The 15000-nt window shown below is 42.3% G+C and overlaps 1 protein-coding gene across 1 annotated transcript in view; it reads right to left on the reverse strand.

Annotated features, from left to right (window-relative positions):
* The window catches only part of LOC137878358 (Na(+)/H(+) exchange regulatory cofactor NHE-RF2), a 31192-nt gene that overhangs the window by 15839 nt on the left and 353 nt on the right, over positions 1–15000 (reverse strand). Inside the window, exons 1-2 of the mRNA XM_068718644.1 lie at positions 14656–15000; positions 13255–13548 (exon numbers count right to left, since the gene is read on the reverse strand). The exon at positions 14656–15000 is cut by the window's right edge and continues 353 nt beyond it. Coding sequence (XP_068574745.1) covers positions 13255–13548; positions 14656–14862 — 501 coding nt within the window. The 5' untranslated portion in view covers positions 14863–15000. The remainder of the gene's footprint in view (positions 1–13254; positions 13549–14655) is intronic.

Consider the following 15000-nt stretch of genomic DNA (forward strand, 5'->3'; position numbering starts at 1 on the left):
TTATGCTGATGTCACGGTTGACGACCCGTTTTCATGGAGACAGCAGTGGAACCAGTGGAGCCAGTTCCCTCTGAGGTGTATTCACAGAGAAGTTTTTAATTTAGGTGAGAGAATACATACATATTTTAAATATAGATTAAATGGAGATTTAAATAGTTTGAAGAGTTTTATGTGTACATTGCTCAGTGTCTGTGTGACAGCACGATGCAAATTTCCTGTAAGCGGATCAAGGGCTTTACCAAATTAAGAAAATTGCTGTGTCTCAGATATTTTGGCCATGACAGTGCTACCCTCAAATCGTTATTGTGTGTGTGTGTGCGTCTGCAGCTGCTTTAAGTGTTGCTCAATCAAAGAGGAAGAGAGCAGATCGGGCCAGTTCTCAGTGGGCGAGAAAGAGCGAAGAGTGGGAAAGCAACAAGAGAGAAAGGAAATGACAGGCAGCTGGACAAAACCAGAGAGGGATTTGGAGCTCGTAAAAATGAAATGAAGGACAGGGGGATTGGGGGGAAAAAAAAGTGAGGAACGAAAGAGAGAAGATAAAGAGAAAAACGGCAATCAGAGAGGGAGATGATGGATGTGGAGGACAGGAAGAAAAGGCAGCAGCAGACAGAACATGAGGACTGGCCAAAGATCTCGATAACCAACAGTTTGCCCCACTGGTGTTGTGGAGTATTGCGTAACAGCTCCGTGATATGAAGGCTAGCTGTGTGTCCATCGTGCTCTACCAGGACTGACCTGCTGAGATCTGTTTACAAAGTCTCCTGCTCTGCTGTAGTGTGTGTGTGTGTGTGTGTGTGTGTGTGTGTGTTTGTAATGTGTGTGTGTGTGTAATGTGTGGTACCTGCTGTTTCAGTGTTTCCTGAGATCATAACTCTGGAGAGTGTGGAAGAGAGACAGACAAGCATTGAGGTGAAATGTGGGGGAAAAAAGTGAATGCTTCTCCTGAAAAAAAAGATAAAGTAGCCAGGGAGCCACATATTGGAAAAGTGGTATACTGCATTAGTCATGGAGCAAGTTGTCATACTGTACTGTAGTCTGTTGACAATAGTCCGATCTATCGTTGCAAATTGTGTTGGACTCTGGATACTATAAGTTTGTGATGCAAAGTTCAACACCTGCTATTTAACACAAGTTAAACCCATTCTAATAAATCTCATTCACTTTCTTGCAGAGAATTTAATGCTGACATTGGTACCATTTTCATACCTGTACGATATGAAGCTGGTTAGCTTAGCTTTGCAAAGCTAAAAAACAAAATCCGACCACCAGCACCTCCAACGCTGTCTTGTTTAACAAACAATACTGTGAATACGGTGTCTTAATGATCAAGTGACATACAGTTAAATGAACCGGTCAACCAGCGCCATCTCTTCCTTCTGAATGAGATTGAAACATAACAACGTTTCCACTTCCTTGCATTCACTACGCAAACTGTGAACACAGCTAAAAACAGCACAAAAAAAGTAATTTATTACCCTTCAACTGCATTTTAATGCCGAAACTCACTAACGACCGGCTTGTTATATTCTTCCAACTTTTGTCACACGGCACTAAATATCTGATATAATTTATGTCTGCAGCTCAACTGTCGGGCTGACTGAAAAGCTGCACTGCTGAAGCTGCAAGAGTCCTGTGAGTGCAAACATATTGTAAAGGGTGTCGTAGCTGGAGGCTGAACGCTCACCGAGTGCTTATGAGATCAAGATGGATATGAAGCTTGACTTGGTGTATGAACAATTAGCACAGAGCAAGAGCTTTGATGCGATTACACTGTGCCTCCTCACAAACCTTCGAAGTGTCACTTCATGCTACAAAAAAGTATATTTTAATTCATTTTCATAGAGCACTAAAATGTGGAGGAAACCTACTTCCCTCTGAAGAACCCATTGATCAAACAGAGTGTGTCAGCAATTATATTTTTAAGAAATATACAGTAATTGTGCGTACATAGAATACGCAGTTTCAATTCAATCAAAAAGTAGTAATTTTTGTTCCTCATTGTATTGTTTGTTCAGATTTTCCTATCTGTAAAAAAACAAGAGAACCATATTTAAGAGTAAACAGGACCATAAATAAGCTAGTTTTCATCATAAGACTTTTGTGACTTGATGCCATGAGTGCTTTGGCAACATGGCAACACAAGTGTTTGTACATGTAGTGCTGATGCAGCATCTCTGTGAGAGCATGCAGCTTTACTTTTCATGAGAACCTGCTGTAAGAAATTGATTGGATTTTCATGGACCTGTTTCATGCTACAAAAGCGTGTGGACACAAGTGTGTGAGAGAGAGAGAGAGAGAGAGAGAGAGAGAGAGAGAGAGAGAGAGAGAGAGAGGGGAGAGAGAAGTCAAACCAGCAAGTAGTTTAAAACCTTCTCATACATTCTCTCCATCTGTCTCTCACTATCTTTCAACACTCCATTCTTCCTTAATCTCATATTGACGTTCACCCTCCATGTCTTGGAATTTCTCGCGTACTTTCAGTCCAAATTCTTCAAACCCTTTCGCTTTTACTTTCTGTCCCCCTATTATCTTTAAGTGCCGCATGCTACAATATTTTCGTATGCAGTTAAGTGGCTGCAGAATACAACCTTTCTGCCTATTTGCATTTAAATGTCAATCTAAAATGTGTGGGCTGCTGGCGAGGCTGATATATTCAGCAGTTATGTGCTGTTGTGTGCGTGTGTTTCTGTACTGTGCGTGTGTGTGTGTGTGTGTGTGTGTGTGTGTGTGTGTGTGTGTGTGTGTGTGTAGATGAGGGAGTGAGATTTTTATGGTGAATGTGGCTATTTCATCCTCTGCTCCTATTCTCTGTTTATTTCAGTCTATCATTAGATAACTTTTTCCATCTACCTCTGTTTTCACGCCTGAAAGGACAGCAGTTAACTTGGCGATGCAGCGTATGTGTGTGTGTGTGTGTGTGTGTGTGTGTGTGTGTGTGCTTGTCCACACCCCTGTTATCAGTGTGTGGCAGATATCCCTCGTCACTTGGTTGGCACCTCTGGGAAACTGTAACACAATTTTTTACACTTTATATAACAAAAAAATGTGTTGATTAATTGCGAAAATAGTAAGCAGATTAATTGATAATTAAAATAATCATTAGTTGTAGCTCTATATGTGTGTGTTTATAAACCATATATACCATACATTACGGTTATTTTGGTAGATGCTTTTATCCAAAGCAACTTAAAATTTAGTATCTATCTACACACCGTAGACGCAGCTACGGTAGAGTTAAGTGTCTTGCTCAAGGACACGTTGACATGAGACCAGTAGAGCAGGAGATCGAACCACCGACCCTCTGATTGAAAGGCAGCCCTGCTCTCCACTTAGCCACGGTCACCCCATAGCAGTGAAAAGGCACTGTAAATTTGACATTGTAGAGACACAAACAGGCTCTGTGGCCTCATAGATGACATCAGGACAAAGATTTACGTAGCTGTGTGTGTGTGTGTGTGTGTGTGTGCGTGTGTCTGCAAGAGACAGCCGATATAAATTTCTCTCGCCTACTTTCCAAAGCACAATGAATCGATTAGAGGGGATTCCTGTCCGCTGCCTCTCTCATACTTTAACGCACGCTAACTTCACCTCACACACGTAAACTAAACCTGTCAATTGTTTGTCACGTATCGATAGATCTCCCAGTTGATCCACACGGACACAAAGCCTCTCTCCCATCACATCTGCTTGACTCCCACAAAGAGCGTGCGTGTGAACACTGCGTGGATCGATGTGTGGGAATGTGTGCTGGCTCACAGCTGTGAACATGTGAAGAGACTGAACACGAACGAGTGGTGAGGAGTGACAATAACAGCCCAGTACCGATACGGTTAAACCTGTAAGACGGCACGGTTGTGACACCTACTGAAGTATACGTGTGCTCACTAAATCATAAACACATACAGCAACACATAAGGTGCAACCAAGAGCGTCTCTATCAGCAATAATGAGGTATAGCAGTAAAGAATTTTCTGTATCTACGGTGTTTGTTTCTGTTTTTTCTCTCTCTCTCTCGCTCTCGTATTTGTTGGCAATGTTGTTGTGTGGGCAGCACAGCGATCGATCCTCGGCCCTGCTATAGTCGACCCACTCTCCACTGATATTCCCACATCCAACAACTGATAGTTAAAAGATAAGATTAAGAAAATGTAGATAGAGAAGCATCGTGAGTGGATGTTTCCAAAACTGACATAATTTGTTTCCGATAGAAAGTTCTAGAAACTGACCAAACACAAGCGTTAATGATTTCAAAAGGGGATTTCAGAGATCAGTCCCAGATGATTCAAAGATGGCAGGAGAAGACGGGCCTGTTTTCACATATTCTGACCCAGTAAGGGCTACACAAAAGTAGTGCAATCTATAAATATTGCTGAAGATTTGGGTTAAGGGTCTCAAGTGCTACAGTTACAATGTGTGGATAGGAGGAGTTCAGAGAAGACGTAACAGCTTGATAATCAGTATAATTATAGTTTAGATGACACCAATAATAATAATAATAAACTGAATTTGTATGAAGAAGAAATGCAAGTTTGTAAAAAAAGACAGATTTCAACATTTAAAGACTGTTTCAGGTGACTGCTATAGCAGCAGTTTATGGTTGAGCTAGACCTTGGTTTTAAAGTAAAACCTTAAAACCAATTCTAATCAACTGACAGCCAATGCAAAGACTCTAAAATGGCAGTTATGCGATCTCTATTTCTTGCTGCTAACAGTCTAAATGTAGTGTTTTTTATAACTTGAAGCGTGAGTGGGCTTTGCCGCCCAGGCAGATACACAACAATTTATATTAACCCCTTCTAGAAAAGATGAAAGCATGAATAACCATCTCCAAGTGAGAAGGTGATGTAAGCGATTAGATTGTCAAGACAATAGGAAGTTGATAAACAAAAGTTGGATTCAAAGATAACTCATACATTTCGAAGCCTAACAGATACAGCCAGGTTCTATAATGTATGTGTTTCATGTTTCAAACATGATTATGTCAGATTTTTCCCATTGTATTTGAGGAATTTAACAGACAGCTTTCTTAAGGACGTCAGACTGCAGATTGTTCCTGACTTTTAGAGCTACATAAAGTTGTGTCATCAGCATAGCAGTGAAAATAACACAGCCTTGAGATACTCCACAGCTCAGAGGGGCAGGACACTAAAGAGCAGTGTCTGCAATTCCTAAACTCAGAGATGACAAAATTGAGATATGATGATCTGCTACTGTCTTAAATGCAGAGATTAATTCAAATCAAATCTGGACCAGCATCAATACCAAAGAGGAGGTTATTTTCATGATCTTAATCCATAACACAGTGACAAAGACATTTCCTGTTGAAGTCAAACTATGTTTTGTTGCTTGTAAACTGAGTCTGCAGAGAGACATTCAGGTCAATGTCTTCTGGGTTAACAAGGACAACATTTGAATATATATTCAGTACATGGGGAGATGATACATGGAGACACACAGCTGTGTTCACTCATACACCCACCCACACACACATTTTATACAATACACTCAGTTGTCTGTGTCTCTCCTACATTACCCACCTTACTAATTCCCCCCTTTCTGTTTGTTAAACCCCCAGACACACACACACACACACACACACACACACACACACACACACACACACACACACACACACACACACATGCACATATATTTCCCCCACTCGTGACCCTTCCACATCATTCAGACTGTTTTTACTCCAGGAATTTGGTTTACTTTTTTCACCCCCCCAACACACACCACACACACACCACACACACACACACACACACACACACACACACACACACACACACACACACACACACACACACACACACACACACAGAATCCGGACCCCTGCATCTTGATGTAACACAGTTGGTATTCAAACGAGGGGGGTGGAGGAGTTCTTGAACACCAGCTCCAGATGTTAGTAAAAAGCATTACACACTTAGTTACTCTAACAATTGTACAGTCACTTAAAAATCAAACGTATGTAACTCCATTTTCTATCTGATATTATAAGAAAAATCCTTAAAATTCAACTAAACAGGAAAGGTTTTCTTAGTAGACATGCTAAATTAAATAAAGGTGAAATAAAAAAAATGCCTCCTCTTTGCCAAAAAAGAAAAATTTTAACATTGTTTCTATGCTCCCACATCAACTTCAACTGTATACTTGACGGCCGTCAAAGTATCCTACTATACACATCCTCAAACGTTTTGTTTATTCAACAAGAAACAACCTCACATACATCTCTTCAGTTCCTCTCTCTCTCTCTCTCTCTCTCTCTCTCTCTCTCTCTCTCTCTCTCTCTCTCACAGAACCACAAGTTCTACTATTTGTGTTTATTCAATTCTGACCTCATGACCTCAAGCCCTGACCCTTAAAAATGGTGCTCCATGTCTGGGGTTTTCCCACACAGATCTTTTTCACTCCAATTCTACAAATATGCACAGGTTTAAGTATCTACAAGTTCTCTGTAGGAGGATTTTGTAAAAAAGAACAACTGCCGGGCCTTTCGTGTGTACTCCGTCTCCATGTTTGACTTGTTTAGTCTCTGCTGGTGTTTAGATGGAGTTTGTTAAGGCTTCACCACCTGTGACACACATGTGTCCTCCCACAGCTGATGATACTTGTAACGCTCGTGTGAGCACAAACACACATACACACTGAGTAAAAACATAATATGATGTGAATCTTCACACAAAGCCGTATAACATTCTTGATGGTGCAAAGACACATGTGCACTCACAAAGACCACCTCCACAAACACACACCCCTCCTCTCACTCAAACTGTTTTAACAGATGTGTGTGTGTGTGTGTGTGTGTGTGTGTCTGTGTGTACTCTATGGGGAGTTGATGATCACTAGCAGGCCTCTGCAAATCCTGCACATGATGTAGTGAAGTTTATCACAACTTAAAGTGCTGTTCACATGTTAGCCTGTGTGCTTGCAGCTGGACCAGTCATCTGGACTACTGTAACTGTTTCATACTGCTTTGTGTCTGACTGAGCCAAGCCATTATATTATGTTTCAAAGCTCTTGGAAATAACCATATTAAAAGGTCAAACTCATAATGGACATATCAAAGAGAAACAAAGATGCTGCCCCAAGATGTGTATGCATGTTTTCTCTTTGCCTCAGTTTCTCTTTCTCACACACTTTATATCCATCATTTATTTTGCGATCTTTCTCACGTTCTTCCTAACAAGCCCTATGTTATACTTGCCAACCAGAAGTGCAGCAGGACTGGAAAGAACAACAGCAAAAGACCACAGTATGTTTGTGCGTGTGTTGGAGGCCTCTCAACCAACAGAGAGGGAAAATTCAGGCCAGAGACACAATTGCAGCTACTTCCGTAACCAAGCCACGGACATGTCTGTTTCCATGTGGCTGTAGCAAAAATATCTGATATTGTATATCTCTGCCTATACGTCTGTCTGCACGGCATCATATTAAGAGGGGAAAAAAATGCTCATTACTAGTTATGAAATACATTTTCTTTGCATGTGTGTGTGCTTGCGAGTTTAAAAAAAGGTGCTGGTGAGAAAGTGACACCTGACACTTTACCTTGAGCTTTAATGACACACCCACACGACACGCCTGAGCACATGTGTGTGTGTGTGCGGTGTGTGTGTGTCCACAGGGGAGAATGACCAGAGCACTGACACCTCAGGTGTGTGTTAAGTAAGATAATACGTCTCAACCCCGAGACGTGTTCTAGTCCTTGAAACGTCTCTTCCTTTCTCTCTGGAACAGGCACAGGCAGACTCTGTCATCGATTGTGTTAAATGTGTTCGATTGTCTGCTGGACAGCAAATAATTGAGTCAAAATGTGAACAGAAAATTGCTTGAGAGACGACAGCTAAGAAAGAGAATGAACAGAGCTTTCAGTTTAATATAATTTCCTCTGATCTTGTCGCAGAGAGATGGACTGAGATTATATGTCCTTAAATTGTTTTTTCCCTTCTGAGGTTTAGTTCAGGTCTGTTTTATAGAGCCCACTTTATTTTACTTGGCGTTAATTTCAATATACTATTAATACTTAACTGTGATACTCAAAAGTCATGTCAAAGGCACACAACCTGTACTTTTCTTTATACACAGGATTATTTTCAAGGCGAAAATGCACTGATTTACATGCTGCTTTTCCAGCAATTCAGGGACGTTGATTAATGGATAATACATTTGGTTGACAAGGACAGCAGCCAGGGCAATATTTGATGTAACTTTAAACTCAGGGGTTTGGCGAGCAGACTTATTGTTGAGTTAAAGTCAAAAGTAGTAAAAAATGTGTGATGTTCTCAGTGACAGCAGAATTTCTCTCCAATATCGGCCCTTCTTCAGGCCCAAATAAAACAACAAAACAGCTCTGGGCTATTACAAGCCGTACTCTGAACAGGCTTATATAACGTTGAGTAATTCACAGTAGGTCATGGTCAACAGTAATGGCCTATTAAGACCCGAACATTGGATTTCTAAGAGCCCAACATGGCTCAACTGTATTTGTGCCGGAGAGCTTTGGTGAAGAAATGAGCAAAATAGCGAAAATTTGCTGACTGGTCATGATGTATAGTTTGTGAAATTGAGTTAGAAATGCAGAAAAAAAAGAGACCTGGTGGATGAGTGGCAGTAAAACAGAGGAAAAATACAGACAGTGTCATGTAACCGAGGGAACACACACACACACACACACACACACACACACACACACACACACAAAACCACTAGTGGGGAAATTTAATAGAGAAATGTGCAAGTGATTACATTTGCAGAAAAGGCTGCAAGTCTACCCATGTTTCTGCTGTGACCTTGTATATGTGCCTGTAAATGTGTAGTCGATGTTGTGTGTCCTTTAGGACCTTAAACTGAAATAAAAAAATCCTATGGCTTTGACAGAGAGGAAGGGAGCAGACAAAGAAAACAAACTGTAACAAATTCTCAAGTTTTGGTGACACAATGTGAGTCCACTGCCGTATTATATGTTTGTGAACAGATAGCACCACGACGGATGCAGTCACAAACTTTACAGGTGTGTAGTTGAGATTATATTGTAAAATGGGTGTGGTCTGACCAAGGGCGCCTTAAGTAGGAGGGTGGGGGCAGGGGTAGGAAGTGGGGCAAGTGGGACACTTTAAGCCCCTGACCTGTTTTGGCGTTACGGCTGGCGTGATCCCATCGCAAAATGGTCTGTAGTTTTAGCCTTTATTTGTTAACATTTTGGTTATTTGCCACCAGTAAAAGAAGGAAGAATTAGCTATTAGCAGTTCCTGTTTGCAATGTACACATGGCTGTACAGTCAGATATCACTGCATTACTTTGATATTGAATAGAACGTCATGATTCTTAGGCAAGTTCTGGAGTTATCTTTTTTTCAATGATGCATCAGTCTCTTTCACATCAAGCACACTATTTGCCTCACCTCTCTCTCTCTTACTGCGCCCCACCTTCAACTAAAAATAGAAGTAAAACAACGCCAAATGTAATAAGGTGCACTCTACTGTGCAATCTCCCCCTTCTAGAGTGTATCAGACCTGTTTTTAACACAACAGATACACTCTCATTTGAATCTATGCAGATGTTTGCATCGGCTCTGTGCAGGCATGAGTCTCAGCTCTGTCTCACAGGTGTAACTGTGACTTGAAGCATTTGTTCGGGCTTCAGTAAATGTGAGGTTGATGCAGGATTGGCAGGGTGTCAGATATACACTAAGCTGTGTTATCACTTGTGGCCCCTATGGCCGGTGGACAGTTAAGAGTAATGAGTGAGAAGTCAGCAGGCGGTCCAAAAAACGTTAAAAAAAAAAAGGGAATAAAAGGGGTTTTGAGAAAGTGTGAGTCACCACAACCACAAGAGGTCCTTGAGCATGCAGCCTTAACTGGGCACCCAAAATAATATGCAGTTTGCTGCAGCAGAATGTGAGATTGGCCGAGGACGGACATACAGGTGCACACTCACTCACTCACAGACCCACGCACTCACACACACGAGTGATCGCATGATTCTCTTGGTGGAGATAATAAAACAACATGGTTAATCTGGTTCTCTGTCTGAACGGTCGTTGAATGTTTACAGACTATTTTATAATCTTCAGCAGAAGACGAGGTGCTGCTCACAAAGGCACAAAGACACCCATCACCACTGACATGCTCACATACGGTAGGCCCAGTGCCAAGTACTATCAAACCTCTTTAACAATTCTCCCACTCTCCGAGGGACTCCCCTATCCTGCAAACCTTTGCTTCCCCCCCACTCCCCTGCCCCACTGAGGGGGGCCCACTTCCTGAAACTCCTTCCAACAAATCTTCAAGGTTGTTATTGGCTGCTTCCACTCTTGAGTTCCCTCAGTCCAAAAGCTGTCTGCTCTCCATTGCTCCCTCATTATTTCTCTCCTGCCTTTTCATGACCATAAAAATACAAGAAGAAATGTGCTGCTCTCGGCAAGTCTCGTTGAAACTTCTCACAGCAAACTGAGTTGACTCTTACAGCTGTAAAAAACAGACATATATTCTTTTCAGCTCAGATTATTCACTTAATGGTTTCATTGCTGATCAGCCTGTTTTCCCCTCTGCTTTTGTGGTGGTAATTAGATTGCACCGATTGCCAAAGCTCCTTGCCAGCCACATGGATGAATGACTACAACACGCAAGACGTAATTTGCTGTATCAGCGTGCAGTGTCAATACTGAGTCTGCAAATCTGTGGTGGAACAGCTTCCTTTGAGATGGGACAGGAAACAGAGACATCCAGCTCTTTGCAGACTCTCAAGGTACCAATCGAGAGATAGAGGCAGGTTCCAGTGCTCCAGCTTTAACAAAAGGTGGTTTATGGTCAGTCGAAATATAAATGAGGTTGTTTCAAATCAATGTTCCAACAGCAGCTCAAAGACTGTCCTTCAATTTTTCTGCTTTTCATTCGCACTGCTGATGTCTGTTGGCTCATCCTGCTAAACTTTCTTTCCATCCCTTCATTATAATCACTGAACAGAGAGTGAGAGAAACAGGAGACCTATAAGCATTTCCTGAACCTTAGCTGGGCCAATCCGACCCCACCAAGCACTGGGGTTTCTCTCCACAGGTCACAAAGCCAGAGCTGAACAAAGACACACACACACACACACACATACACACACACACACACACACACACACACACACACACACACACACACACACACACACACACACATTTAAGATTTAACTGATTGGCTCCGTCACTGCTCTTGTAGAAATGGTGCCTGAGTGCCGCTCACATATGGGCAGGGCAAACCTAAGTGAAAACACATGTTTGTGTAAATGCAGAAAGCAGAAGTTGAGCTGCCTCGTCTCTCTGATACGGGCCACATGAAACCAAAGTCTATCAGATCTTTGCGTTCCAGGAGAGACAGAGTGGACGGAAACATGTCGACATGGAATAACAAAACAGTGAATTATAAAAACCCCAAACTAAAATGTATCAAATGACTATTGAGCTTTATGCAAACCAACTGTGACAACGAGTATGTGTAAATAAACACAGGAAGATGAGATGTGAGTGGCCTGTAAAGCAACATTCCCTCTGGAATATCATTTCATAATAAATGCTACATCTATCACACAAAGGCATTCAGAGAATCCCCCAGCCAGCCGTCTTTCATTCATACATATCTTTTACGATTTCTGTGGATTTCCTGTTCTGCAGAGTCACTGCGTTGTCCGTTGCCAGATTCCTGACATCTGACGGGTCCCGACCTCTGATCTCTCAGGCCCTCTTTGACCTCAAACACAACATCTGGAGCGCTTTCAGCTCGCCATGTTCTTCCCTCAGGACTCACACATTAGTGAACAGACATAGATGACGCCACATGCATGGAAGGCTGCAGAACAGGATGGAAACTTGCATGACATCCTCTAATCCAATCTGAAACTGGCAAAGCATCAAGAGAACAGGTCTGAGGTGGAAGCATGTCTGAGCTGAGGAGAATCTGCTCAAAGGAATGACTCAGTGTCTGCAATCTGTTTGCTAATGCGTTTAGTATTTTTAATTCTTGTGTTTGGAAGTTGACAAATCTCTAAGAGTGCTTTGTTAAAGGGTCTGAGGAAACGTAGTCTAAAGCTAGTTATTTGTTGCTGTATTAAAGAGGAAGAGTGTTGGTGAGGCCCTGTCATCTTCTTTACACTGATCAAAAAGAATCTCACTTTACTTTCCTGTTATTTTCTTCTTTTCTACTGTAAACACAAAAAAAGACAATACTTGCTTTTTGATTCTTGTATGTCATACTGTGCATTTTCTCTCAATGACTTCAAGTATAACAACACAAGAACTTCACATATTAAGAGAATAGTTGGAGAAGATTGATTTCACTCTCATGTTTGTACACTAAATATGAAGCTACAGTCAGCAGCTGGTTAGCTTAGCTTAGCACAAAAATAAAGGGAAACAGCTAGCCTGGCTCTGTCCAAAAGTGAAAAACATTCTGCCCACCAGCACCTCCAACATATTATATCTTGTTTGTTTATTTCTGTACAAAAACCAAAGTGTAAAAATTACATGTTGTGATTTAACAAGGGGGTTATGTACTGGACTCCAGGATGTGACCAAGAAATATTCTGTTTTCGTAAGATAAAACATATTAATTAGAGTTAATAGGCTTTAATAGGTTTCCTTTGGACAGAGCCAGGCTAGCTGTTTCCCTTTATTTTTGTGCTAAGCTAAGCTAACCAGCTGCTGACCATGGCTTCATATTTACTTTGAAAACATTAGAGTGGTGTTCATCTAATGCACTGCAAGAAAGCCAATAAGCAAATTATTAAAAATAAAAATCACTATTTCCAGCAACATGTGAATATTTGCTGATTTGCTTTGTCTTCTTTGATGTCACACAGAATCTATTGAGGTTTTGGTCTGCTGATTGGACAAAACAAGCAATTTCAATATCAACTTGGGCTTCGGATAGTTGTGATACACTAAATAGCTGTTGACTTCAAATGCCTCTCTGACAGATGTATACGTTTGAGATCAGCTTCCATGAGCCTGAAAGTGGGCCTCAGCTTCTTTATACCGTCCAGGAGACTGGCAGCTCGACAGAACAATGAGATTCATTTCAGTACATCAGGAGAACCTCACATCTTTAATGATTTTATAATTAAAGATCCACCTACAGATCCTCCCTTAAAAATCACACACCACTTTGTCCAAATGTTGAACCAACAGAAGCATTACAGAGAACCAAAGTAGAGACTGTTCACTCATGTCTCTGCTGTGGTGGCTGTGGCGGAGGAGGACCAGCTTACCTTCTTCGCGGCCTTCGACGGTGACCTCCTGGTGGGCTTCTGCACCTGGCTGCTCAGTGTGACCGGCTGCTTGGACACCGAGCCGTTCTCCCGCTTCTTGCTGGGGGAGGACGGGACCGACGACGGGGGTGGTGAGGGGGAGGCTGGGGGGGAGGAGGAGGAAGGATGCTCGGCCACGAGGACTGCCATCTCCTCTGTGGCTGTGAGGCGGAGGCTGCGCAGACTTTCGTGTGTCTCATGATCCACCACCAGCAACCTGGTCTCGTTGTCTACGGCTTTGATCCGCTGTACCACCTGAGGGACCGGATGGGACGGCAACATACTGGTTATTTTGTTTGAAAAAGCAATAAAAGAACATAGGAGTCTATGCTGCGGAGAACCAATAGACTGCAGCTATAGAATAATAGTCCAATCTCGTCAAAGAGAACATTATTTCGTGATCCAGTCTCTCTAAAAGCATCCAGTCAGCGCTCGAACATCTTTGCAAAGTATTTAACACATTCACACTTTTCTTAGACGTGTGGGTGTAAAGCCTGGTGATAGAAATGCAAGCATAGCCCAAAATATCAGACTGTAAGATGGAGATTCATTTTCCAAGCAAAAAGCCCAGCGTTTGATGGTTTCAGTCTCTTAAATGTGGAGATTTGTTGCTTGTTCTTGTCTTACCAAGAAAATGACATCTCTTTGACTGTCTGACAAAAAAGGATGGCCTCTGTGAATCACTTATGAGTCCAAAACATGCTCTGAATCAATCCTTCATATGATTCCTTTACATATAAGTCATTTTGTAGAAACGTCCCTCAACATACTGGGCTCTCTAACAATTAAGATGTCGGCAAACATCATTATTTGACAACACAAGCAGCTGATTCTTGTGTCACCCTTTGTGTCAAATTAAAAGCCCCAGTGCAGCAGAATTGTTCTTCAAAAACAATGATCAGCTGTTAGAGAGAAACCTTATATACTCAGAGGTTGTTGGTGATGATGTTCCTCTGCTTCTGTGAGCATGGTAAACTCATTATCTGCTGTCTATCTGACCACCAGCCAAGACACAAATAGTTGAACAGTTGTCTCAGCCTCTTTTGGTCAGACCTGCTATAAAGGGAGGGACTGTGCAGGTTAGTCTCTTGAAATTGTTTATGACACAGTGCAACGATGGCAAAGTCAGGGTTTTCTTCAAAGTAACGTGCACTTTAAGTGCTAAAGAGAAGCCCTGAAACCAAAAAGTTTCAATGCCCCCCCATCATGCCAGGTGGAGGGGTGTGTGCTTGACTGAAAACGTGCCAGGATGCACGCACCAGCCAGTGTTGACCTGTTGATATGGACCTAGCCCACCACTGCACAGCTCGTGCTGTATGTAGCATGACGTAAAACCCCAAATATGAATGCACATCAACTTGCCTGGTGGTGTGTCTCTTTCTCCACGTTGATCCCATTCACTGCAACCACACGGTCCCCCGCGCGCAGCCCCACCGCTTCTGCAGGGGAGCCGGTCTCCACCTTACGGATGTATTGTCCGCTCTTCCCTTTCTCGCCATGCAAGTGAAATCCATACCCGTTCTGCGCTTTTGTCATGACACAAAGCCGTGGTTTCCGCTCGCTGGCCATCTCTCACTGGTGTTTTTAAGCCTCCTGTAGAGTTCAGTTGAAGTGTAATGATTAAAATGCAAAGATTGAGCGTTTAGGAGAGCGGGCGCGCGTCTAAACTTCCACGGAGCGAAAACATATGTCTCCGATGCGCACGCT

The sequence above is a fragment of the Cebidichthys violaceus genome, unplaced genomic scaffold, assembly GCF_023349555.1.
Source record: "Cebidichthys violaceus isolate CVI_PGR_0920_01 unplaced genomic scaffold, fCebVio1.0.p SCAF_23, whole genome shotgun sequence".
NCBI classification, from domain to species: Eukaryota; Metazoa; Chordata; class Actinopteri; order Perciformes; family Stichaeidae; genus Cebidichthys; species Cebidichthys violaceus.